The sequence below is a fragment of the Ixodes scapularis genome, unplaced genomic scaffold (genome assembly GCF_016920785.2).
Source record: "Ixodes scapularis isolate PalLabHiFi unplaced genomic scaffold, ASM1692078v2 PGA_scaffold9__187_contigs__length_104089568, whole genome shotgun sequence".
NCBI classification, from domain to species: Eukaryota; Metazoa; Arthropoda; class Arachnida; order Ixodida; family Ixodidae; genus Ixodes; species Ixodes scapularis.
Genome location: NW_024609884.1, coordinates 74,874,639 through 74,901,931, shown reverse-complemented (window position 1 = coordinate 74,901,931; position 27,293 = coordinate 74,874,639). Strand labels below are relative to the sequence as shown.

At 44.3% G+C, this 27,293-nt stretch overlaps 1 protein-coding gene across 2 annotated transcripts; it reads right to left on the bottom strand.

The window, feature by feature from the left end:
- Positions 1–541: 541 nt before the first annotated feature.
- Positions 542–25,277, bottom strand: LOC8042980 (protein O-GlcNAcase). 2 transcript variants are annotated; one of them, XM_029994357.4, is made up of 15 exons: positions 24,693–25,277; positions 20,456–20,507; positions 20,257–20,354; positions 20,049–20,179; positions 19,796–19,964; positions 19,629–19,727; positions 17,112–17,387; positions 14,564–15,313; positions 14,044–14,100; positions 10,166–10,251; positions 9,947–10,051; positions 9,512–9,603; positions 7,110–7,308; positions 6,639–6,798; positions 542–858 (listed from the first exon to the last, which is right to left on the bottom strand). In XM_029994357.4, exons 1-15 carry the CDS (start codon positions 24,772–24,774, stop codon positions 722–724), a joined length of 2,493 nt encoding a protein of 830 aa, XP_029850217.3. In that variant the 5' UTR covers positions 24,775–25,277; the 3' UTR covers positions 542–721. The 2 variants fall into 2 exon arrangements, with proteins under 2 accessions (XP_029850217.3, XP_029850218.3); XM_029994358.4 differs by lacking the exon at positions 14,044–14,100.
- Between the last annotated feature and the right edge of the window lie 2,016 nt (positions 25,278–27,293).

Here is a 27,293-nt window from a genome sequence, read left to right as displayed (position 1 = left end):
TGGATTTCCCGTGCAGCCTATGCGCGAGGTCTCCCTTCGATTTTACGGAGTTCCCGATTTAACGAAATAATTAGCGGGTCCTGGTGACTTCGTTAAATTGAAGTTCAACTGTAGTGGATGCCAAGTATAGGGAGTATTCACTGGCAGCCATAGTTGTGTGCGCGACTGCTGAGCGCGTGCTGATGGCGAGCTTTCACAGTTCTTTTGCAACATGCATTCCACAACATCAAGATTGCTGGTTTTGGCAATCTCTTAATGTGAGCTCCTGAGCATGCGCTCTAGACAGCACCCACAAATATGGCGTCCAGTGAATACTTCTTATAGTTTAATTCTGTGACTACCTCTTGCTTTCAAGTGAACCTCGCTGCTAATTAACTGTGTGCAGCTTTTTTTTGTGTGTGTGCATGTAAAATATTTTTGAAACAGCTGTTTATGTGATCTAGATCTAAAACTTCCAACGTTCACAGTCAACAGGCACTTCCTTTTGTTTTTTCTGTACCTGAGTATGTTTTTACAAAGGAAAGGCTGCCATATGTTAAAATTGCAGTACAGAATTTTCAGTTTATTTATACACAGTGCAGCGCATATACAAAAAGCTCCTGAACCAGAAGCAAATATTTTTTTCTTTTTCGTAGAAACTGCAGCAATGCCAAAACCAACCTTATCACTGAAAGGCTGTCGTGGAGGCAAAGTGCCACACCCTCACACCATAGGCGTAATGCTAAAAGGTTCGGCCCAGAAAGAAGACCTCATCATTCAGGAAGTCTGGCAATGCAATTTCCAGGAAGCCCAGTTTCGTGTAGAAGTCAACGATGTTCTTGTCTCCTACCGTCACTTCAGAAAACACTCCATGCGAGCCTGTGGGTACAAAGGTTTTTATAATTAAGATAGTACACATAAACAAGACATTTTTTTTTTTTTTTTTAAGTTCCTTTCATACAAGTTTGTATCATACCTTGCCAACAATTTCAAGCAATAATTGGGAGCCCGATAGACCAGTTGCAAAAAATCGCAAAACGCTGTGTGAAAAGCACAAAGTGAATTATGGGAAGACCCTGTATGCTCCTCCAAGCTCCTGCAGCATCTACCAGGTCACAGTGAGAAAGGGAGGGTAGTGCAGCTGCACACATTCTGTTGCCTGCATTATCTCTATGCTACACCCAGTTTTATGCACCAAAAAAGTGAGAGAGAGGACGTTGGAACGCCGAGCTTTGGTTGGAGTGATCAGTGGGTAGACCTGAAGCTGGCTGCCTCAGTCTCCACTGCACTCGTTGAACGCTTTGCATCGCGGAACGCTGGCATCCTGGCTCTTGCATTAGACCGCGTTCGATGGGCATAGTGGAGACAAAGGCAGCTAGCTTTAGGTCTACCCCCCAGAGCCGTATATGTAGAGAGTTTGGCCATTCGTTGGGAAGTATAGGAGACAAATGCGGACGCGCCATTGGCCAAAAGCGGGCTGGGCGTGTTCCAGGGCGTCTTCAGAAATTCGAATGTGACCAACCAGAAGCCGGAAATAATACCCTGGCGGTGGTCGCGAGAAACAAACCTGATAACTGCATTGGAGTGACTCTCGATGGCTGAAAATATGGTACACGTGATGTTTCAATCACACTCATCTAAAATGATGGTGGAAGAGTGCGACTAGCGGAAAGATCGACATAATCCTTACGCCAAACGCCGAGCGCCGGGAATCTGCCGTCAGAGCGGTCACACTCTGTCCGCGCAAAACAGAGTTGAGCGGCGCATTCGTTTCTTACATCTTTCTGCATGATCATGATGAAATAACACGTGCACCCTATTTTCAACCACAAAAAGTTACTACACTTCACTCTTACGCACTTATTAAAACCATATACGAACAGAGACCTTCGATGATCGATCGGCTCAGAACTGTTTCTCGCTACCACCGCTAGGGGATTCTTTTCGGCTTCTGGTTGGTCAAGAGAGCATGCCAAGCCCTCTTTCCGAGTCTGCCGCACGCCCTGGCTCTGCCCGCGCCTCCCATTGACCAAACTCTCTACATATACGGCTCTGCTACCCCCTAATCATTCCAACCAGAGCTCGGCATTCTGACGCCCTCATGTGCTCTCATCTCCTCTTCCCCACCAGTTTCTCCGCGCATATAGTCAGTCTTCAGAATTAGTCTTGGCACTGTGGTGGACGCTGCAAGTTTTCAAATGAAAATTTTAAACATCTGGGGATTAGATACTGCACTTTCGGGTCTATAAGTCTCACCATTGTATAAAAAGCACCCCTTATACACGTCGTAAACGAACTATGGCCGCATCCAAGTGCACCCCACGCAAGCAAGTTGGTGGCACCCGGATGCCAGACTTGCAAACGTGTATAAACAGCCGCTTTCTTAAAGAAGTTAGTATATAAGTAGGGTTCAAAGTTTTCGGTTTAAACCGATAAAAGTACGCGGAATCCATTTTCTGAAATTCGGTTTTAACCGAAAAAGGTCAGTTTTTAGGTTCAGCATTTTTTTATTTAAACCGATAAAAGTATGTCTAATCCATTTTCTAAAATTCAGTTTTAACCGGAAAAGGTCACTTTTACCTTCCAGTCGTACCGCAGAGCCGTGGCGAAAAAGTGGAACGACAGTGTTTATCGAAATGTGTCCAAGTATGTGATACAAGGGTGCCATCACAACGTTTTGGTTTAATGTGCACATCATCGATCGGAACGTAAAGTATGAAATGCCCCATGACTTCGCCATGTACGAGCGTGTTTTCGAACTCGTTGTAAGGAAGACTGACTTGATGAAAGCTCTGCATGTTGTGTTGTGCTTCAAAACGTCGCACCGTGTCTTTTTTGGTGGTCACAGTTGGTTGATTGGTCGATTTCGGCTCAGGCATCGCTTTATCTCCTTCAGCCTGCCAGTGTCCAGTGTTAGCATTGAGAGGGCATTCTCAAAGCTCGGTTTCATATTAACAGGAGAGAAAGGGTACACATCAACAAGGAGAACCTGCGAAAGTACATATGTGTTTACTATAATAAGATCACGTAATCCTGATGTACAGAAGGTGAAGTTCCATGATTTTGAACATAGGCTTCGTATCTGACTTGTTAATACATTTTTTTTTCTTGTTTCTTTTACGGTTGCACACATTTGCCAAATAAAGTGTCCATTTCTTTTTCAATGTATATGTGCCGTTATTCTTTGAGTGATCACAAATATCAGAGCTACAAGGATCATCTGATCCGGTGTCCATTGGTGTTTATTTTATATTCACCGAAAAAAGCCGATAAACTTCTGTGGGCATAAATATACGCTGAAAAAAAAAAAAAAAAACAGAAAATTGAATTTTAAAATAAATACCGAAAAAAGTACGCCGAATTTTGAAAAAATAGAAACTGAAAACGCGGAACTTTATATAAAGTCATACTTAAGGCACCTCTGAGTAATGCACACTTATATATTTGTACGGTTGGCACGGTGAAACTGCATTGGTAAGCCCGCATATGTGTACTGTGACCATGATATATTCGCAAGTAGGGGCCAGTTTCAATATCCTCGCTAATGAATCGAACACGAAACATAACCCTCTTGGTAAATTTGCGCAGTTAGGATATACAGGGTGTTTGCTTTTAATTCAAACAGATCTCAGAAAAGCCGCAAAAGGTAGAGTAATGTGCCTTGTGGAGGTGAGTTATATGGCCAGGGAAAAGAAGCGCATATAGGTAGCATGTTTCCATAAGACAGATACCCGGAAAGATTGAAAAGAAAAATGCAACTCGTACCCCAGAAAATATGGTACACATAATTTCAATACAACTGCTCTAGTGGCAGGGAGGACTTTCAGCTGTCCTGCCTGGAGTATGCACGCGCAGCCAAAACACGGCCAAAGCAGGGAGCAGCTGGAGGCATTCCAGAGAGAGAGACTGTCGTTCTCGCCTTGTCAGTGACTAAAGTTATCTCCGGGTTCGCTCTCATAGCCTTGCCATAAAGAAACCTGCTCCTATCCAGTCGTGCTAAAAAGGGACACCAGAGAGATTTTCAATGCTCAATTTTATGCTATGTTTTCATAAACACAGATGTTTCCTTTCACCATAAATCCATTAAATGGAAGACTAACCAATCGTATTAGTGCTGGCATCGCAAACACGGTAAGAAATGGCAGGAGGAAACAATCATTAAAGCGTTGTTCCGACATCCCATAGTACCGCAGTCACCTGCTTAAACTGTTGGCAGAAGTTTAAATTTCTTTGGACTCCACTGGTTTTCGCGCAATTTTTTGTGGACAGTCGTTTACCTAAAATTTGGGAGACAATTGGGCTATGACAATGAGGCTTCTCCCACAATTATTGCCCAATTGTTTCTGTGTTTCTATCGCCAAATTCCATTTAGTGTCCCTTTAAGGAATGCGACGAAAGCTGCAAGAAGTAAGATTGGCTCTGCAACGGTATGTTTTTAGTCACTGTTACAGTGACCAAAGTGTAGGAATCGGACACTTTTTGGCTGTTGCACCTTCTGCTAAATCAATGATTGTGTGCGAGACTCGAAAGAGAAAGGAAAATAGTTCCGACCAGGTTAGTTGTCTTGCATGGGCTTTTAGTTACACTCAGATAAAAACCACAGATTTCACCAACTAGCTGCACAAGGCATTTTAATTCACAGTTAATTATCCTGGAGATGATGGTAAATCAAAGGACACTGTTTTTATACTGAGACATATTAGGTGGATTATCCCTTTAAGTTGAGCTCAGAGCATATGTTTTGTGTGAATCACGCTAAACTCTCCACTTTTTTGGCACAAGCAATGCTCTTGAAGCTGCTATATACAGGTTCTTTTTTCCAGCGTTAAGAAGTACTTTAAGTATATTGTACTTAAAGTACTACTTCAAGGAGGTTTATAATACTTGTACTTTACTTGAAGCACATTCTCCGAGAATGTACTTGTACTTTGCTTAAAGTATTTTTTTTCTGGTACTTTCCGAGAAAAGTACAACTGCCGACTTCAAAATATATTCCCCAAATTTGGTCTTGGTAAATTTATATCATGAAATAATAGCTTGTCAACTCCAAAGCCACTTGACTTTATCCAATATTCGCTGCCATTTCCGAAATTAACTGATGCACCTCCGATTACCCCTGGGGCAATGCATAGCAGCTAAATAAAATAACAAAAAAAACAACAACTATAGACTGTTTTCTTATGTGGCGGCTGCCATGTTAATTTTGATGTAGCTGAATTGGGCCAAAATAGTCATTCATTTCTTTGCCGATTGGAGTGCGCTAGAATTCAAGAGGTTTATGCCAATAGTTCTACTTTTCTCTCGGCTATACTTTTTTTTATTGGACTTATGCTTAAACTAGCTTTTGTTGCCCAACCCAACGACGTCATATTTTAACATGACTACTGTCACACGAAAACGGTCTATAGGGGAATGAAAGTGTATCATAGAAGAGTGTGTTAAAAAGTACTTGTACTTTACTTTGAAACTATGTTATATTTATAGTACTTTACTTGAAGGTTCATAATCTCTCATTTACATCATACTTCAAGTACTTTTTATATGCACTTTATCCAACTGCAGGTAAGTTATTCAACCGGGAGGTTCATAATATGGTGGTCTAATTGTCACAATAAGGTAGTTAATTAACTCAAATTTGTTATTAACCTTTCAATACATGAGTTGCACGTGACGTCATTCAAAGAGCGCTACGATGACCGTCAGAGACGAGGGCAAGAAGGAGCTCCCCTCTTATCAGGATCCTCTTTTATGCCTCCCGGATTTGCATAGACGTCGCTATTCTCCTCCCAGAAGATTATAGAAGATTTACCCGCCACTCAAAATTCACACAAAAGCAGCTTCCCTCTCCTCCTCTTACATGGTGGTCAAAAGTATGTGATGTGACGTCAGTGCAACCCATGTATTAGCAAAGATGAACATATGGTTCCAATTCAAAACTTTAGCGCACTGGGCGTCATTGAAAATCAGTGTATTTCCTAAAGACTGAGCGCATGGGAAGTGCGATGGTACGCTAAAGTTCCCACTCGTGCAACAGGCACAAGGCTGGTGGTGCAAAGACACACCCGCATTCTCTCTTATCGTCCGCGTTTTTGCACCGCTAGCTTTGCGCCTCTTGCACAATCGTAACTTTAGCACCGCACACAGGCATTCTAAAATTTACTGATAGCACAAGACGGATGTGTTTAACTAAAATGAACCAACTAGCCCAACAACATACCCTAATAAAATTTACTGATTTAGCGTTTCTTGACAGCACTCAGCAGGTGTCTAATTTTAACCATGTTTATTTTTCACTAATTAAAAAGTTAATAGTTACATTTTAATTAATTATTCTATATATTGTGATAATTAGCCCTTTATATTATGTCCCCCTGGCTGTATAACTTGCCTGCATAGACTGGTTTAGTGTAACTTTCGAGGCTTTTTTAAAACAAATCTGCAAAGTTCTAATAGTCACGTCTGTTTCCAGACGCACATGCCCATACATTGAAAATAGCGATAAATACTGGCACAGCAAGTGCAAGGCATCTCCCACGACTCAGGAAAGTAAGTGTATCTGCAGAACACCTCGCAGGTCTTTCTTCCTCGCCAGAAGGGAATTCAAGAGAGGGGCATTTCTTTCTATAGAGACAATGTTAAGGAATTATAAGCACACCCACCGTTTGCCTTGAGCGCAGCTAGGACGCACGCCAGCAGGCGCTTGGAGACACTTGGGTCCAGGATCGAGGGCAGCATGCTCATGGTTACCCTCGATGGGTGGTGCTTGTAGACCACATCTGGCACGGTGACAGGGTGCGCGTGGAAGCTGCTCATGATCTCCTGAAACACCAAAGCCCCCGTGTCATCCCTCGACAACATAAACAACGAGAAGGCTGTCACAATGACACCACTTTCTCGCCATCGAATAAGGCTACTTTTGCCACGTCCGTTGGTTGAGAAATCCTAGCACCTGAGAAAATCTGCACAATCTGGACATTCCATTCCTATATGCACTAGCAAGACCACACATTGTCTAGGAGAGGGACCTTTCCTACAGGTATATTGTGGCTCGGTAAAAGAAGTGTTGCCAAGTTCGTCGAACTGCTTGCCATACTTGTCGCGTGAGAGACACGAGCTCTGGCAGGACGCACCTCTGCTGGCGTCAACATCTCTGATGGCTCCTTGGCTGGTGCCGGGTATTTGAGGCACAGTTCAGGCTTCCAGGCAATCTCCAGCTTCTTGTTGAACTGCTGGGCGTCCAGCGCTGCCAGTGCATAGCCACAGATCCCGGTCTCGTCCTCCACCACAAAGCAGTACTCGTTGCTCAGGGTCAGGAACCCTCCAACCAGTCTGGCATCCAGGGGCAGAAGAGCACTTTCAGAACCCCAAAAACATACACACACAAAAACAATTTTGACTCTTTCCTACGCACCAGTAACTCGAGTGTACGAAAAAGCGAAGTGTGTAAAACTAGTTTGTCGCCAGGTCCCATTCTGTACACCCAAACCAAATGCTATCGCAAAAGGAGATGCTCCCATTTCATTTACATACGTACGGCGCAAGAGGGAACTGCTGCGCTGCGCCACAGCTGACAGAAAAATTTTCTCCTTGCACTCGAGCTGTGTACCGTCGTCACTCAAGTCGAGGGACATCCGGGCTTAATTGCACTTTTCATCGGAAAGCGGTGCACACGGATAAACAAACCGTACACAGCGGAATCTTGTTAATTCAAACTCGCGGATAATTCAAACTATTCGTCTGGGGCACACCGCACCCGTCCAGTGCAGTGCACCCTTTCCACTTTAGTACACGAGACTGGTGGGGAGAGAAGGAAGTTCTCCTCTCCCCTCCTCTAGCCTTTCGTATACCACGAACCGCACGGCACCAGTGCGATGCGGGCCCAGACGAATTGGCCACAACATGCAGGTGCCGTCCTATGCGTTTCTAGGAAGAAAACTCCCGAGAATTCAAACTTTGCATTATTAAGGCGAAAACCTTATACGTCATTGTTCAGTCAACTTTCAAAGTCCTTGAGCGAAAATACGTCAGCGACACACGAAAGGTACCAAAACATTTACGTGACCACTCAGGCAGATTAGAGGCAATGAAATTAAGAAGGATGACAAAGCGAATTAAGAGGAATCAAAGTGAATTAAGAGGAATTAAAGTGAATTACGAGGAATTAAAGCAAATTAACTGAATGACTAAGCGAATTAAGGTGATGACTCAGCACATTAAGAAGGATGACTTAGAACATTAAGAGGGATGACTAAGCAAATTAAGCTGGCTAATTAAAGTGGCTATGTGAAAAAAGAATGTGAAGCAAAGAATCATGTGTCTGTATTTAATGCATCGGCACTTTGGCTTTTGCCTTCAAGTCATCTTGGGGATAATATAAGAGACCCTGTGAATTTTCAAAGAAAGCTTTGGTCCCCCTTAGACTGAAATTAACAAGGTTCCACTGTATATAGTATCTGTATAAATATTCACCGCTGCAAAAACCAGATACAGAGAAACAAAAAAATGAGACATTTACAAATCTCTGTAATGCAAAATTGGAATGCAGCCCTTGAGGAGGAGGGGAGGGTATGCCAGGGCCGTAACCAGGGGGGTAATTAGGGGGTTCTGACCCCCCCCCCCCCCCCCCCCCCGAAATTTTTTTCTGGGTACGGCCCTGGTCGGTGCACTGGCAGCCAGCCGATTTTAATCTCCACCTCTGCGCACGCGCAGTGCCGCCGGTCGGCTACCGGGTACCAAACCGGGACCGGCTCTCCGGTTGCTGTAACTCTCCATTATATGCCACCGATGCACATGATTCATAGGCGAAAATAAGGCAATAGACACTTTCAAAATGGCCGCCGTTGTCCCCGAAACCCCCCCCCCCCCCCGAAATTTTTTTCTGGGTACGGCCCTGGGGTATGCCCCAACGTAGCCTCCCCTCCTCCCACAGTTTCCTCACTAAATTCAGCTGGAAAATTGTTGCCACGTGACCTCAACACCAATTCAGTTTCCCCGCTAAACTTAGCGGAGAAAATGACATCACACGACTGTGTCGCGTCACCCATGCACAAATTGAGTTCTTCCGCTAGATTTAGCGGGAAAATTGACGTCACGTGACGTCAACACCAATTCAATTTCCCGCTAAATTTAGCGGCGCGGTTACACCGCCACCGCCATAGAGTAAAACCTCGCTAATTCGAACTCGAAGGGGACCGAAAAATTTGTTTGAATAAAGCAAAGTTTGGATTACCGGAAGTTTTCTTACATAGAGACGCATAGGATGGGACCTGCATGCAAGTTTGAATTAACGAGATTCGACTGTACGCGGAATTGGGTGCCTAAGAGCTGCACTCAAAAATTGTGTTTTGCCAGTGTTGTTTACATTCCTTCTGAGCTTTGCAATGTTCAAAGTTCACCAGCTTTACTGTGGCTCTGGTATTTGCGCACCACTACCTATACAGACAAGTTAAAAGAACACTTGGGGAACCTTGAAAAAGCTAAAGCTGTATGGGAGAAGCACCGAGCACAAAGTGTTGCTAGCAGTCTCACTCACTTGTCACCAATGAGGTTGGGGAATTCGGGAAAGACCTCCGTCCCATCCATTCCATCGTCGCACGTCTTGCGACACACTTCATAGATCAGAGGCTGTGAAACCAACAGAAGAGTTGCACTAAAAAAAGAGGCTCGGTACCCTCCCTCTCCACACACGGCTATTGAAGGATTGAAGACTGCTTAACAGCAAGGAAGAAAGAGTATGCAACAAATGTGACATCAGTTAACTTGGCGAAACTTGAGACAAGCTCTGGCAAAGAACAAATTAAATAACAGAACACTTGGACTGCAATCTCCCACATAGGCTTGACTACGTTCTGTGCTGCAGTCAAAGAAGAAAAATGGCAGGAAAAGGACAAACTACAGTGAGTTGAGCCAGCTCTGTGAATAGGTGCCAAACTGTCTCGGGTGGATGGAGCAAGTAGTGCTGGCGAACCTCGTCCGTTGGGAGGTAAGGCCGTATGGTGTACGTCTTGCTGCTTGGAGACTCCGGAGGCTTGTACAAAAAGAGGTCGCTGACGCTCTCTAGCGGGAGAAGACGCTGTGAAGAAGACACGGCAGCCCTTGTGACACGACAACTCGCATTACAGTGACGAGACTTGTTAAGCACCAAGACACGCCTCATGCCATGCCAGTCATGGCAGCTAACACGAACCTGAAGTTCGGCTGTAAGCCCACCACGGAAAAGCCATGGCTCTTGCTCCCCACTCACAAAAGCTTCCTTGTAGCCCTTCGAGAACCCTGCCAAGTGAGAGCAAGACAACATCAGCACTACCACACTGCTGCATATGCTTCTAAAGAATCGTCAAAGAACAAATTATACACATGCTTCTGGTGCACACCCGATGGCAAGAGCTACATTAAGAGGTCAGACCTGCCCAACTTTCGATTTTGATGGTTCCATTTGAATTCCCACATAGTAGGGCTACCACTAGAGCTGGGTCGTCAATGCCTTTGCAATTGAATAGCCCGATTGTTAGTCTGAGGTAAAGGTTAGCATTCATACTGCAAGCCCACTGGGTCTCTCATAGCAGACATGTGTAAGCAGCTACTCTGCAGTTCAAGATTAAATTAGTCGCTCCTAACTCAATAATAGATATAGTTCAAAATGTAATATGAGCACATCCTCTGGCTATGGTATGGCACAAAAATGGCCCTCAATAAGTTAAAATATGACCACGTTTGTAGTGTGGATTATTCAAGGATAAGAGCATGATGTGGAACTGTAAAAGACAGTATGTGTCAGAGTTAAAAAATGGCTGCATATATGCTTCCTCATGGAGCCCCATCAAAGGGGTATTTAATTTGCTTGCCATGAATTGCAAATCACAACAGAATATTTATGATGTGAGACATCATGCAGTGCAAATGACCAGTTTGAGTCAAAAAGTCATATGAGCTTTCAACAAAAATGTGCAAAATGTGAATCTAGTGGTCTTTTGACACATTTTGAGAAATACACAAATTAGGATGCATAACTGGTAGAGAAATGGCATGTGCAAGGAGCATAGCCAACAGACTGTTGCAATACTACAGTAAGCTGTAATTGCCAGTTAATTCCTTTTGCATTAGTTGATAAAAAAAAAAAAATATATATACATATATATTTGGTAAAAAAAAAAAATTCCGTCAATTTAATGGAAAAAACATGAACTGATAATTTTTTCTTTAAAAAGTATACTGTAAACGACTGAATTTTCGTGAGGACCTAATTTCCATGAATTTCGCAAATCGCCTACAATTTGCGAAAAATAGGCGCTGCGAACAATTCCAGTAAAATGTAAATACAACGGAATCTATATTCAGATCCCACCATCGCAAAAATTAGAACCTGTGAATTATTCCAAAACTTCAGCTTTGACCTAAAGCACGAAATATTGAGCCCGCAAAAAATAAATTGTTTACAGTATATATTTTTCCAGCAAGCACAAAATTATTATGGTTAGCTAGGATACACCATTTCAAAACCAGCTTTGACTATGGCTCACAAGTAGTGCAAGCAAAATGCCGGCAGCTACCAATGATATAGAAACAATCAACGGACAAGCAATGTGCATTCTTGACAATTTCACTTCCATCTCATTACAGTGCTGTAAGGTTATAATGATCCTGTGAAACTAAATAACTTAGTGCTGAGCTCAGAGGCACTATGAAGAACCATTATAAATGAAGGACAACAGTGTATTCATAAATTTTGTCTACAAAAAATGTGTGCGAAAGTGATGGTAAAAAATAAGGCTTCAAAATGAACCATAAAATTACTTGTCATTTTCTTGCAAGCCATTATTATAATTAACCAGAAAAATAACAAACTGACTGCATCTTGGAATATTCGAAGTCACTGTGTGTGACCAACAGCCCATGAACATGCTTTCTTCTGCCAGTTTAATACAGGCCAGGCTAATATGCATAGCCAGCCAGTATTTGCCTATTTAGCTAGTGCACTAATAAAAAAAGTTCAATGTGAAAGTAAACTGCAGTCAACAAATATAGTGTTGGCCAAAAGAACCAATGTAGGAACCGACGACTCATCCGAAACATGCCATACAACTTTACCTTCAAATGTCAAAACAAGGCCCACTTTTTTTTTTAGAACTGTGCGCTTATTTCGCAAGAGCTTTGTTCACTCTCTTGTCTGGACCTCACTCCCCCTAAAATCATTCTAAAGTCTCAAATTTTACTGCCCCAGACACGGGTGTAGGAACAAATAGTCCCGGAACTAACGGTCCCAAGTTCAAGATAGGAAAAAATGGTTCCGTAAGAAGACTGTCTTGAAACTAAGATGTACCATGCAATATACTTAATCTGTTATGCAATCAGTGATTTCCTGGAGGAATGAAGGACCTCGTCTATATTTTGAGGCCGATTACTTGAAAAAAGTGGTCGGGTATTGAACTTAATTTTATTCAAAATCGTCAGAATATTTTTGAATGAAGAATTTTTTAAACGAAAAATGAGTACCCCTAGTCATACTGTTGAAGCAGGTTCATATCACATGAGCGAATGAGGTTTTAGCGAACAGCGACATTTGAGCGAATTGATGTTTTAGCAAATAACGGGACACATGTTAACCCTCCCTGTGCGCTGTGCTTACTCCGCGTCGCGGCGACAGACTGTGGCGGCTCATTACATAAATGTGAACCCACTTGGCCCACCCGTAAACGCAGCTTCGCGACGGCCGACTATTTGCTAAAGTGTCGTTCGGTGAAACGTGGGCATTCGCTAAAACGTCATTCGATCAAATTAGTGTTTCCCCTGTTGAAGCCATGGAACTTGAATTATTTCCATCTCGTCATGACGCGTGGTGGTAGCACACGTAACGAGCGGAGCTCGATGCCTTTATAGGTGCATTAGGTTTCCATAGCGCAAAACATTTCTAAGCTTCCAGAAAAATATAAAAACCAGTCAAGTTCGTGCAACCGTCAGCATCGAAATTCTGAGATTTTCTTATAAATTGGAAACCGTAAAATGTTTACCGGCGGGTGTTATTGGATTTTATCGGATTTATCCGAAAACGCAGAAGCCACATTGGCGATATTTATTTGGGACCATTTTTTCCGAGTTTTTATTTGGGACCATTGAACTTATACTGCTTGACATAAGTTCATCTGCGGGGTCATGTCTGAAATGCTGCTATAGCAGGGGTGGCCAAGTAAACCTGTGCAGAGGACCATAAAAAAGAACATTTTAATTGAGCCACAGTAAAATGTGGGCGTGGCAGTATTTCAAACTTAATTTTTGTGGCCTCCCGAATTCCACTCATAAAGCAGTTGCTCACTAAGCTTCTTTGGTGTACACCCATTCGTAAAACAAGCACTTTGAAGTTTGGCTCAAATGATGTCGTTGCAGTTCCGAGAAGCTCAATGAGGTCTTTGTTTGCGAGGGATTTGATCTCACCACCCTTGTTGTTAAGAAGAGTGCCTCACACCAGAATGTACGGTGGCTCGGCTAACAAAACGCAAGCTATCTTTAATTCTATCAATTTTTCCTTCGCCGCACTTGAACCCGCAAAGAGCTGCTTGCAACTCGCAAGCCGCAGTATGGCTACCCCTGCACTATAGAAAGTTCATGGGTTTACTACGAAGTGAGGATGATACCACACAGAAGCCTCCTTTTAGAGTGTCCACACAGTGGTCAATGAGTTAGAATGGCAACAGTGGCACAGTTTGAGGAAAATAGTGCCGCTCAGCATACCCACGTGAGGGGAATAAACGTCAGGAGCCAAACATATCAATGAAAGCACACGAAAGAAAAGCACAAGAGAGGGCTTCTTTTCCCCCTTCAATCCCCACTGCTTCCTTTACAATTAATTGCTGCGCTTGGTCACAGAAACACGCTCCACAACTTGAAGCTGTCTGAAAAGCAGGCCAAAGCAGGATCACTTGGGGACCTATGCAGAAGGGAACTGATGTTATTCTGTTCAGAAGAGCCAAGAGGCCAACCGAGGTTTGAGGACAAAGCGGCTAACTGCCGCCGGAAGTGCAAGGGATGCCAGAGAGGGGACAAGAAAGGGGAGAATCACCGGGTGCGTACATGTGAATGATGGAGGGGCAAAGGCCGACGTCGACGAACAGGGCACGTCTCCCAGAGCTAACGGGCACATGGGCGAAAAAGAAACAAGACTTGTTAGCTCTGCGCCCTGGACTCGGGCCGCACGGGGAGGCTCCTCATCGCCGGGGCCCAAGACAGCGGGGGACAAGGTGCCCACATTCAGCGTCCATGAGCTGCCATTGAACGCCCCACGCAAAAAGGAAAAAAAAAACAGCTTTTTCTAGAACAATCCTATTACTATGCTGTCCCTTTTCTGGCAACAGCGGGTAGAAGATCTTTTATGAGAACCCCAAATTTGAGGAATATTTAGGGGAAACAAAGAGAACACTAAATGCGGGCAAGGCCAGTGCCAAAACTACATTCGAATCATGTGACAACCTGCCACTTCTCAAACAAGTATAGCCTTGGATCCTAGAGCTACCCCAGTCCCAACTTAAAGCGGTACGCACAAAGTCTCTCTCTTTGGCCGACTATTCTGTTGCCTGGCAGCACTACCACTCACCAATCCACTTAACGTAGGAGTTGAGCAGCGAGATGACTCCCTTGATGTCCCAGATGTAAGGGTACAGGTCATAGAAGAGGGACCGGTTAGGCACAAACGTGAGGCGGGCAAAGAGCCGCCCCACCGCCTGCGTCATCAGGTCGAACTTGGTGGCACGCTTGCGCCACTCCTCCAGCTCCGCCATGGCGGGGGCGTCCTCTTCCTCCGACGGCGGACCCCGCTTGCGGCCCTCCCACACCAGGTGGCCGTTGGAGCGAAGCCAGTGAAACTCTTGGAGGAAGGCCACCCCCTGGTGGCCGTGCTCAAAGGGCAGGTAGAACAGGTCCACGAGAAGCGCCACATCTTCGAGGGTGAGCTGCCGCGAGTCCTCGGCAGGCACCGCTTCCTCCGTCTGCATCTCCTCGGCACTTTTGCTGGCGACGTGGCGCGGGGAGGCGCCGGGCGACGTGTTGCAGTCCATGGGTTCGAGTGTGGGCTGCACCAGCGAGTTGACCAGCTCACTTGAGAGGGGCTGGAAGCTGGCGTCGTCCAGCAGAGCCGCCTGCTGGCTGCCCGTGGGTGCACCCGGGAGAAAAGCGCCAGACAGGAGGCGGCCGTAGGCGCTCTTGGTGCGGTAGAACTCGGGAATCCAGTCCGCCATCGCTGCCTGGAGCGCCTTACGTGGGTGGTAGGCGTGGGGGCCCATGTGGGACGGCACTTCCTCTGTCTCCCCCTCCGTCTCTAGCCGGATGTCGGCGCTCACCGACTCGTCTGCCAGAGAAGAGAATGCCAGTGGCCTGAGGCAACACCACAGACCGTGCAGAAGTTGGTAACCCAAAGGTCGAGCCATGTTCCAGAGAATTTGGCACGTCGCTTTTACGTTTTCTTTCATTTCAGATTATAGAGAAGGATTCTTACTGCCCCATGCAAGGCTCTGCGGTTTCACTCACACTACAAACTGCGTAGAGAGAGCCCAACCTATTTAAGGCAATGCAGTATTACCATAGATGTTCAAGAAACATGGGCCTGAAACACCCAAAACCACCCAGCCTCCTTATGTCAGCTCTTGTCTCGAGCTTCTTATTAGGTTTGATCATCCCCACCTAGCCTGCTTGCACACCAGCGATAAAAATCATACAGGGATTTATAGAGAAATTAAAGGGAATATGGAATTATTTTTTACTTTCCTCCTTAGCTTTCCTCCTCAACACAAAAGCGAAATGAGAAATCACGAGGTCATGACTCCAAGCTTCCGCCATACTTTTTAAGCACACCATGGGACTTGCATTCGCAAGTGATGGTAAATGCCATCATGGCACTCATCGGCCACAAAGGCGAATCCAAATATTCATCAATGGATTGATTGTTGACGACTGCAGCCTGCACGCTCACTTGTCCAGCTGCTGCCAAGCATGAAGGCCGATGTGTGCCGAATTCTTGTCTAGCTCTGACGACCGTTAATTCCGTCAATAGCACTCCGTTTATTATCAACGTTTTACCTTACAATAAGTAGCAGTCAGTACGTTCCCGAGCGCATGAAGCCAGCCATGTCGCGTCGGCGCAAGTGGTTCCTCGTGTTTGCCCTTATTACTGCAGGGGGTCATTTTTTTGCTTTGTCGACGGCTGGAACGCATACTTTGTCATGGCGAGGGTCCTCTGGACACATTCCTCTTTCGGATCCACCGAAAGATTTCGAAAAATCAGAAGCTGAACCAGATTTACAAGAGCAGAAGCCTCGGCGCCCGGCTACTTCCGCAAGCGACAGAGCAAGAATCGAGATGGTCCTCCTATGACATAGTGGCACGTCACGCGTGACGAGCCAATGTTGTGCTGCTGCGGCAATCGCTTCTGTTTTCTTCGCATATTTTGCGTTTAGTGATTATTTTGGGTCAAACTGTTGCGATATTTGGACACAGCAGGCACAAACCCGTCAGAATCAACTATTAACTAATTTTTTTCGAAAAGCTCTTCAGCTTCCCTTTAAGTTGCTTTCCAAAATTAGGATGCTTGTGTGGAGTGACCATACGTCCCGTTTAGCCGCGACAGCCCCGTTTCAGAGGTGCATTTCTGCCGTCCTGTCATTTTTTCTAAATGAAACCTCACGTCCCGTTTTCGTGGGAAGATGTGTGAATAATTGTGAAATGAGTGCTAAGCGAGTGAAGAAATCTAAAGAATACATAATACATTTCATAAAAATAAACATACTACTATTAAAAATGTTATCTTCCATAGAGTAAATTTGGAGCTCTTTCTGTGGTTCCATCTGTCAATACATTCTGTTCACACAGACGTTTGTGAGGAGCACTTTGCCATATTACTAGATCTGGCAGGCTTCGGTTTTGTAAAGATGAAGAAAGGTGCTGGAGAACTCAACTAAACGAAGAACTTTGGAAAAAGTGTGCATTGTTACATTGAACTAAATAGTAGCATTTCTTGCTTTTTCTTTCCGCCGGGCAGCCCCCCCCCCCCCCCCCATCCTTTGTGCTGTTTTCTATACTGTAGATTATGGTTAGCCTATGTTTGTGGCACCAGTTTGCCACGAGCCAAAAAGTAGCAAAGGGCGTCTCACTGAGGTCTCGCTTGCCGTCGCTGTTGCACTTGCTCCACTGGGCCAGCGTGTGGATGGGCACAAAGTTGGCTTCATACTCGCAGTTGGGGTTGGAGAGCACGCCCCGCAGGTGAGGAACCAGGTCTGTCGACCGGCCGCTGTACGGCCCCAGGAACAGCCGCTTCTGGTCGTAGTCGTTTGCGTGCAGGTTGTCCCAGAGCACGGGGGCACGCCGGAGCACCTCCGTCAGCTCTTGAATCGACTGGACTGTTATCGTCTTGGAGATCACTTTGTGCCCTGCACACAGGACAGCGTCAGTCGAGTGCTGCTGGTGGCATTCTCGCACCTCGAGCCAAGGGCAGAACCAATATGCAAAAGCCTCCTAACCGACACTGAAATAACTGTGGTTATATTTAAGGTTCGGTGTTTTTGAGGTTCATTTTTTGTTGAATTCCGGGGTGTTTTTTTGGGGTTTATTTTCTCCCACAGATGGCGTAATAGTTTGGTGTCAATTTTTGAGATCATCCAAAAAATCTGTGTTTATTGAGGCTTCTGTTGTAGAAAACAGGGACATGGGATTCCCCGACCTCCAGATGTGCAGGAACCAAACATTGGGAAAACATTTGGACAGCGACAAGTGAAGGAAACGGGAAAAAATGGGCATGGTTTCCGAAGACAGTAGCAGCCTCACGGAGAGTTCAGTGGGGGCTTTCTTCCGGATCAGCACAAAACAAAACTGCCAATGAAGATTTATCCCGCGAATCTTGGGTTTTTGTGATTCATGGACAGCTCCTATTCGGGTAACAATAATAATCCCCGGAGGAGGCGAACAAGGGGGACAATGGACAAACACAAATCTCCAAACACAGCTGAATAATTTTAATCATTATTTTTGTCCAGCTCGTTTGCACCTTTGCAACAATTGCATTATCATCCCATTCAAGCTTTTTCGATTTTCCCCATTGTATAAAATGGGTTTGGGGGCAACTTTCGGGGTTTATCGGTTTTTACCAACATGGCACCCCAGTTATAATGCAATTGCAATATTGCAACACGGTGAAGGCTCCCACTGAGAGCGCAATATATGGCTGTAGGTAAGACGTCAATGACAGTGATGGCTATACGCAACTGTCAGCATGGCTAGCTGCTCCCAAAAAGTGTACAGCGTGCTGGTGTATAACCGCAAATGAAATACAAAAATTTGGTGGCTGCGAAAACAGGTCAGAAAATGCTTCAGCTGAGTCGCCAATACACATTTTTAACATTTTTGTGTTCTTTGTTGACTTTTTCATTCAGTCTTGTGCTTTAAACGCAGCGTGTGCACTGACATCTGCCCACGTGAACTCTTTAACGCTTTTCTCGCACCAAAAAAACATCATATACAGTGAGCCCCATGCATGTAAAGGAGGCAATTAAGAATGGGCGTACGGTCAAAGGTAAGACGTTCGTGCTTTTTCAGTGACTATGGAAAGGTTAAATGGCAGAAAATGCACACACAAAGCATTCATCTAAACACTGCAAGTAGCCGATACCGCGTGCTAATTGTCGACTCCATCAGCCCAGGCTGTCGGCCATTTGTGTCCCTTAAGGCTCGTTCACACTCTTGCAACCGAGTATGACCGACAGAGACCGAGACTTGTTAAAAACTTATAAAATTTCTTAGGACGAGAGAACACACTGGCACGCTGGCGCCATCTATACGGTGACCCTGGAACTACATTTCACAAGAGCGAAAGTTTTGCGGTATTTCCGACGTCAAATGTGCGTAACATCTATAAGAAAGGCTCAATTATAACGTCGAAAAAGGTTTTTCAAGCCCAGAAAAAAAGGATAATGCACGAGGGAAATAGAAAATATACCGGACCGCCAAGTTTACACTGCCACCCAATAGATGGCGCCAGTGTGTCCTCTAGTTGTAAGAGGTTTTAAGGAACCCAGTTTTAAGAAGTCGCAAGAGTGTGAACGAGCCTTTACTGGCTCCTTTCAACTCTGCAGGCATGCTAGAACTATCAACCGAGCCGGCAATCGCTGTTCTGGCATCGGGGTCTCACAGCCTTGCAAGCACACAAACCTGTCCTCACGGACACATGATACCATTTTTTTTCTTTTCTTTTAGCATGCGCCTTTCTGTTGGTGGATGGAACGTAAGCTGCGTCCAGCTGCTTTAAAACAATTGTAGAGCTCCTGTCACGCTGCTAAAGTATGGTGGTCTTGGTTACAGACCCGTTTCCGGGGTAAAGTGAAAATCTTCTTAGGATATTAAGAGCACCTGGAAATTATTGTATGCAGCCGAAAAACTGTTTCTGTGCGTCAAAAAAGATGTGCATGCATAAAAACGGTGGCACACATGATGACAGGGTTTACAGACACTAGACGACTTACCATTAATCGCAAAGAAATCAAGTATTTTAAAAGGCCGCTTTTTGGCTGTCTTTATTAAAACAACAAATTTAAACTGACAAGAAAAAAAAAGTGAAATTCTGAGAATGCTTTTTTGCCACAAATAGACACATAAGATGAAGCATTCCACTTCCTTACCTGTCCACATAATGTCTATGCCAGGCATTAGCTTGAGCCCAATAGTATTCAAATACTCAGAACTCTGGACATTTGGAACTGCCCTAGCAGCACAGTATTCTGTAAAAAGACAGCAAAACAGTGATAAGTGGCAGAATGCGCAGACGTAAAACTGACCGATGACCAACCTGTAGGGCAGAATATAAATTTTGGCTGATTCAACTCCTGGTAGACATCATTTGTTACTGAAACTTGCGCATGCGCAAACGACTGAAAGACTTCTTTATCTGTCTCGCTGATCTCAGGTTCAATGTCGTCAAAAAGCAGCGCAAATGCACTACAGCCAAACTGAGCAACCTGAAAAGAAACTTTCGTTGGTAATAATACATATGCAGTAAAAAAAAAGCAAGCAAGCAAAGGTAGTTTTAACTTGGTCCTTACCTGTTCCAACTTTCGCTTCAGACAGGAGACTTCCTTAGAATTAGAATAAGTGATGTCTAGGCCAGGAGAGAGAGCATAGTAAAAATGTACTCCATTTTCCTTTGCAGCTTGAATGAGGTTCGTTAGGTGCTCTAGGAAAAAGAAGTGTCATTGTTCTCAATGTCCTCATGTCTTAGAGAACGGGGATATACAGAAACACCACAATTACCAGCTTCCTCTACAGTGTAAAGCTCCCTCCAGTAAGCTCTGTGCTTGAAGTCATCTTTTGGGGCATACATGTAAGTGTTCAGGCCCAATTTCTTCATTCTGGAAAAACAAAGATTTCTGTTAGATCAGAAATGACCACAGCAAAGCAGGGTCAAATTAACTTGAGTAAAGACATGCAGCAAGAATCAGTGTTGACAAACCTCTGAAATAAATCTTTTCGTTGCTCCGTCGTCCATGGTCGTCCATAAAACCCTGGAAAAGAAAATAAAAAAAAATAAAACATGATATTTCTTTCCTAAAAGACAGCCAAGACAAATCTAGCCAAAAAATAAGATCACACCTACTTGATCTCGGACGAAAAAAAAGGAGTGAATTAATGGGGCAAACCTGAAGTAAGGCTGCTTTTCAAAGTTTGGATGTTATTATCTTCTGATTATGTTTTTTTTGGTAGAATGTAAAACACCTTTAGCATCTGGGGACACACAAATGCAAGCATGAAACCTCAGAGAAGTCGTGCTTTGATGGCAAATTTACTAAATATTTGAAGAGTACAAATGAGGAATACAAGTATCGTGTCAATAAACCCTCGATGATAAAGTAAAACATGCAGGAACTTGCGCATTTTGCAACATGAACTCTGACACTTTATCATGACAAACATTCCAAAGTTATAATCTGTTACTTTCTACGGGGGTTCATTTTAGAGTGCAGCTCTTAGACGCCTGTTTCCGGCTTGAGCGGCGTCGCCGTCGGCGTAACCGCGCGGTGCATTGTGGGACGCGTGACGACACTGATGACGCCATCAGTGACGTCACATCCGCATCGTCATCGTCACTGATGACGTAATCGGCATCCGCATCGTCATCGTCACTGATGACGTCACTAGTGATGATGACGTCATCAGTGACGTCACTGATGACGTCATCGTCACGTGACCTCATAAAGGTCACGTGACCCCCGCGAGGTCACGTGACCCTCATGAGGCGACAGCAACGCCGCTCGGAGGGAGGAGTAGCAGACAAGATGAGGAGGTGAAAAGGAGGGAGGAAGGATATACCTTCCCCTCAATACCCTTCCCCTCCTCCTCAAGAGCTGCGCTAATTCGGCGTTACAGGGAGTTGTAAACAGCAGTCATTTTTTTCCCCTTCTAGCTCCAGAGACAATCAAGTTGGAAATCAAGTGCCAAGCTTGATTTTGGTAATGATTCTTGTTTAATTTTTATTATAATTCATGCTCTCTGGTGCAGTTGCATAAAATAGAAGGAAAAGTTGCAATGGGCATAATTTTCCACATTACATCCTTCTTGTCAGGGTAACATTGCTGAGTGTGAAAGTTTCATCGAAGCTTGCCTTGACTTCAACCTCTCGCAGCTTGTAACACTAACACGCTCCACTACTTCAACCTCAAGTATTCTTGACCTCATCTTGACTACACAACCTGACTTTTACTACCCTTCCAAAGTTATCTGATCACAACGTTCTGTTTGCGCAAATCATTCTGCCAGTAACAAGAAAGGAAACTATTCGAAAACCCATTAGAAGCTATGGCCGGGCTAACTGCGATGCAATAAACAGCGAATTAGCACTTTTTTATGAAGAGGTTTTCTTGCATAACTTCGAAAGCCGCACAGTTGAGAAAAACTGGGAGCTATAAGGAAATAAAGTTAAATATCTGATTGATAAGCATGTTCCTGTTATTTTCATTAAGACGTCAAATATCTCTCCGTGGTATGACACAAGCCTGAGGCGCCTAGGGATAAAGAAAAAACAACTATTCAGGCGTGCCAGGTACCGTGACAGTCCCTCCGACTGGCAGGCATACCATGAGTGCGAAACAGAATATAAACAAGAAGTTACTATAACTAGAAATTCTTACTACCAAATCACTCTCCCCAATATGTTGCGTACAAACTCCAAAAAATTGTGGACAGTAAAAAATTCTAAATCGGCTCATGCATTAGGAAATTCACTATCTGACCTCGAAAGTGCTACTGTTTAGAATTCTGCTTTTTCTGCAGTATTTTCATGTGAGAATACGGCCCTGCCTATTTTGGATATGTTTTTTGAACATGATCAAATGGAAAGTATAATGATTAATTCATCTGGTGTTGTAAAACCAATTCATAACTTGAAGGTTACTTCTTCGAGTGGTGAAGACGAAATTAATTCGAAGGTTTTAATGAATACTAAAACAATTTCCAGTGTCATATTGTCCGCAATTTTTTCACAATCTTTGCTTTATCATTCTGTTCCTAGTGACTGGAAGGTCGGTAAAATTATCCCAGTATTTAAATCAGGTGAACGGAGCTCCCCGTTAAACTATCGGCCCATATCCATTAGAAGCATAGCTTCAAACATTTTTTAACATGTACTACATTCGAACATTAATCAGTTTTTAGAGGAAAATCAATTAATTTTTAATTACCAGCATGGGTTCCGGAATAGTCATTCCTGCAAGACTCAACTCGCAGGATTCATTAATGATATCCATCTTTGTATTGACTTTGGTTCCCAAATTGATGTTATTTTTCTTGATTTTGCCAAAGCGTTCAACCGGGTCCCACATAAGCGTCAGTTACAAAAACTTACACATCTAAAATTAGATAGTAACATCATGCTGTGGACCAAAGACTGGCTTTCTGACCGCAGTCAGTGCACGGTCGTGAACTCTCATAGTTCAACTTCTACTCCTGTGTCTTCGGGTGTACCTCAAGGGTCCGTCCTTGGACCCTTGCTTTTCTTAATATATAGTAATGACTTACCTTCATATATTTCCTCCCGCATTCGTATTTTTGCAGACAACTGTGTTGTATGCAGACAAATTTCTAGATACCATTCAACTACAACATGACCTCACTAACCTATCATTGTGGTGCTCGACTTGGCTAATGAAGCTTAACCCTTCTAAATGCAAACTCACCTCATTTGTTAGGAAAGAAGCCTTTTTTTCTCATAACTATTTTACTGATTCTAACGTTGCCGAGTCTGTTTCCTCCTATAAATACCTAGGTGTTCACGTTGACTCGCATCTTTCCTGGAATGCACATATTCGGTCACTGTTATCATCGTGGAATTGTTCGTTGAACTACCTGAAACATACACTTCGTTGTGCTCCTCCTCCCTTAAAGAAAACTGCATACCTTTCATATTAATTCAGCCGAAACTTCAGTATGCATCGAGCATCTGGGATCCTCACCAAGCATATTTGATCACTGAAATAGAAGCCTTTCAAAACCGAGTTGCATGCTTTATTTTTTGTGAGTATTCTCGACATTCCAGCGTCACCTTATTAAAACAGTAAGCCGACCTTCCAGAACTAGCCTTAAGACGCAATGTTTCTTGCTTATGACTTTTTCATTGCATTTACTATGCACCATATCTCAGCCAAAGCACAGTCACATTTCATTACACCTCGTCTTAATCAGTCATGCAATATTGACCGTTCTCCCTGCCGCACTCCCTTTTTTGTATTCCTTCTTCCCCAAAACAGCAATGTGGTAGAATGATCTAACGAAGCACATCGTCACCGAGACTAACCCTGATCGTTTTCATTCTCTTATCAGCAGCCATTTAGGTATTGTCTGACTTAGGATTCCTTGAATGTTTGCAAGATTTTAGTTTTTGTTGCTTCATTTACGATTTCTTGAATGTTTGCACTGCTGTGAAAGTTTTTAATTTTATTATTTTTGTGTGTGTAATATATGATGTACTTATCCCCCCCTTATGTAATGTCCTTCCCAGAAGGACCTTTAAGGTATTTCAATAAATAAATAAATTATCTAGCCCTGGGCATCTTGTAGCTGTCATCTAGCGCAGCTTACACACTGTATTTTAGGGGCAACATGACTTCCTGCAGCACCAAAAATTACAGCGCTTAAGCTGCACTAGATGACAGCTACAAGACGCCCAGAGCCAGAGAATGTTTGTACATCTTGTACATCTTGCCGAGACGTCGACGTCCTGGTGTTCAGTGAGTGGGGCGCTAGTGCCCCACCTCTGCAAGCGACCACGAGTCCGATCGGCTTTCTTTTAATACACGAGAAGAGATATAATAAGTTGATCCAAGTCGTCGATACCACGGTACGAATACTCTCACAAACTGAGACCCCAGATCGGGTAAGAAAGTGTTTCCCGGGTGACTCCGCTGTTCTGTTTGACACCGCAAATGTCAACATCGTCAGAGCCGATATCGGCGTGTTGTCTGCGCACCACTGACGGTGAGTACGAAGAGCAAGCACGGTAGCACATTCCATACACCACACTTGATGCAAGCAGAGAACTTTCACGAGGACCATATAATTTCGGTGTTTATTTTGTGCCCCACTTGAAGTCTGTAGTGCCCCAATGGCGCCGGAGTGGAATTCACAGACGTCGAGCTCGCCCGCCGAGTGAGTGCTTGTGACGTTGACGAAACCTCCCGAGAACTAGCCCCACTTACCTTCAACAACGCCGCACACCATATTCTCGTTCCTTGAATTCGCATTGCTGGCTGAATCCACGGACGAGGTCTCTTCGCCCATTTTCCGCTGCGCTGACAATAAAAAAAGAAAAAAATAAACAAAAAAAACCGACGCGCTCGGCGGCTGGTTGGTCCGCTGGTTCACTCCAGTTCGGTTCGGTAGCTGTTCAAACAGCGCTGGTTCAACTAATGAAGGGATTTACTGCACCCCGCTGTTAAAACTCCACATTAAAAACCGGGATCTAAATACTTCAATGCGTAAATGACTAAATTTAGAAAGAAAAAAGAAATCTTAGAGAGATTCTGATATGTACATCAGGGGTCAAAGTCCCCCAAAGGCCTCAACCTAGGGGGGCTCTAGTGAGGGTGGGCGCAACTGCTAGATCGGGGCAAAGGGGGCAAAGGGTCGTATATTTCCTAACTCAGGTCATAAGAGCCCATTAATGTGCTTGAATAATTTACGCAAGGTATAAATGGTAAATTCTAGGGGTGTCGCGAACTTTTGTCGAACCGGATTTTTAGGTCAAACTTTCGGGGTTCGACTGGGTCGAACCAATGCGACGAACTTCGAAAATTTTTCACCAGATTCGACCGGTTCGACTTTGTGGACAGTGTGGCCAGACCTTAATACAAGCATGTCTAGGTTTGAAGAATTTTTTTTTATGCAAAGGATTGTTTTATTTTATGAACAGTTGTAATTAAACCAATTTTTTTGATTTAATTATTATTTTTTTTGTTTAATTATTATTTTTTTGTACTGTAATAACTGAAATAACCAATCAGCGCTGCCCTTAATTCATCACTTAGCCATCGCCATCCAATCCGAAGCCAACTGGCCAACCTGTCGCGCATGCGCACACGAGTCGAACCACAATACAAGGTCGTCGAATTTTCACTAAAAGTTCGAAAAAGTCGAACCTGGTCGACCTCGAACCTCGGCCGGTTCGCGAATCTCTATGGTTCGCGACACTGATCAGCGGTTCGCGACTGCTGCTGCCTTGTCTGGCAACCCTGCTTTCTCCTCTCGAGTCTCGACGAGTATATACAGATAAAGTATATATACAGATAAAAATAAGCAATGGAAACGCTTTAAAAGAGGAAAGGGGGGGAGGGGGGGGTTGTGTTAGAAAAAAAATTATACAAAGTTTAAAATAGAAGGGATGACGAAATGTTAAGCTAGGTAGCGCAAGCTGCCGTCCGTTACAAAGGGTGTAGTTGTTATTCATCCATCCGCACAAAAACACCAAAAACAATAAATAAAGAAAAAACAGTTGCATAATAATTCATTAGGGAGCGGATTACTATTTGAAGCTAGAACGGGGGAGCTAAGAACGAAAACATATAGGGCTAAATTCCAGGAAATAGACACTTTATGCGACATATGCAACCTATGCAACCATGGTATGCATCCGACCAACCTCGAGTCGTTGGCGAGGCAACCCACTGATCAGTGGGTTGCCGGGTTGCCCGCAATCCTTTGATCCGCGTGTTTCGCCGACAACATGGCCGACAGAGCAGCGCGGCGCGAGTCACGTGGTACTCGGGGTTCCAGGAGGCGGCCCCACCATGGGCCCCACTCAACACGGCTAATTAAAAATTAAACGCCAAGTTCACACTTTTCGAAACTAGTCTGTCGTGAGTTTGGTAAAGCACTAAACACTTTATCAAAGTTTTCATAATATCGGATGTGTGTAAAAATTTGGAGAAGGCAATTTCCAAGGCAATGGCGTTTGAAGCAGACGATTTTTGTACGCAGCGGAGATGGACTTCCTGGGATGGCCGGAGCGGGTCACGCGGACGGTGCGACGTCTCCGTGACGTCGCCGCGTGGTCTGCTGCGTGATGCCGCTGAGGCAATTTTTTTTTTTTAACATTAAGCCCTTAGATGGCACGCAACTTAGCGCAAATTATTCTAAAATGTTCCTTTATTATGTCAAAGACTATTGTTCCCCATGCATTTCTGATAGGAGTTGGAACCCCCGGGCGTTCGCCGCTATTCGCCGAAAGATGGCATTCTAGATTGCGCTACTCTGCGCTACTCTTGGGGGAGGGGGGGGGGGGGGATACTACGGATTTGGAGAGGTGCACTGTGATTTGCTGACATGGATGAACGAATGGATGGGGAAATAATTGTAATTTGTAACTAAGAAGACTGGCCGTGGAAAAGATATTGGGAGGGGTAAACAATACAGATAAAAATAAGCAATGAAATCACTTTAAAAAGGGGGGCGGGGGTTGTGTTATAACAAATTTATACAAATGAAAAAAAAAAAAAAAAGATGAATTGCTAGGCTAGGTGGCGTAAGCTGCCCCCAGTTCCCATCGACGCGCTTCCTGCCAACGTTGTTTCCCGCTCCCGCGATCAGGGAGTCGGGTGTACATAGCCTCATCTAAGACGTCACTACCATCATCATGAAATCTCCCTCTCCCCTCACAACCCTTCCCCTCCCGTCTCAGGAGCACAACTCCATAGCGGGTGAACCCCTCATCAAATAAAAACGTCTCTCTCTCTCTCCCGCTCCCGCGAGTGAAGCCACCGGACGGCCATCTTGCTCGCAGACGAATTGCGGTTTCGCTAGCA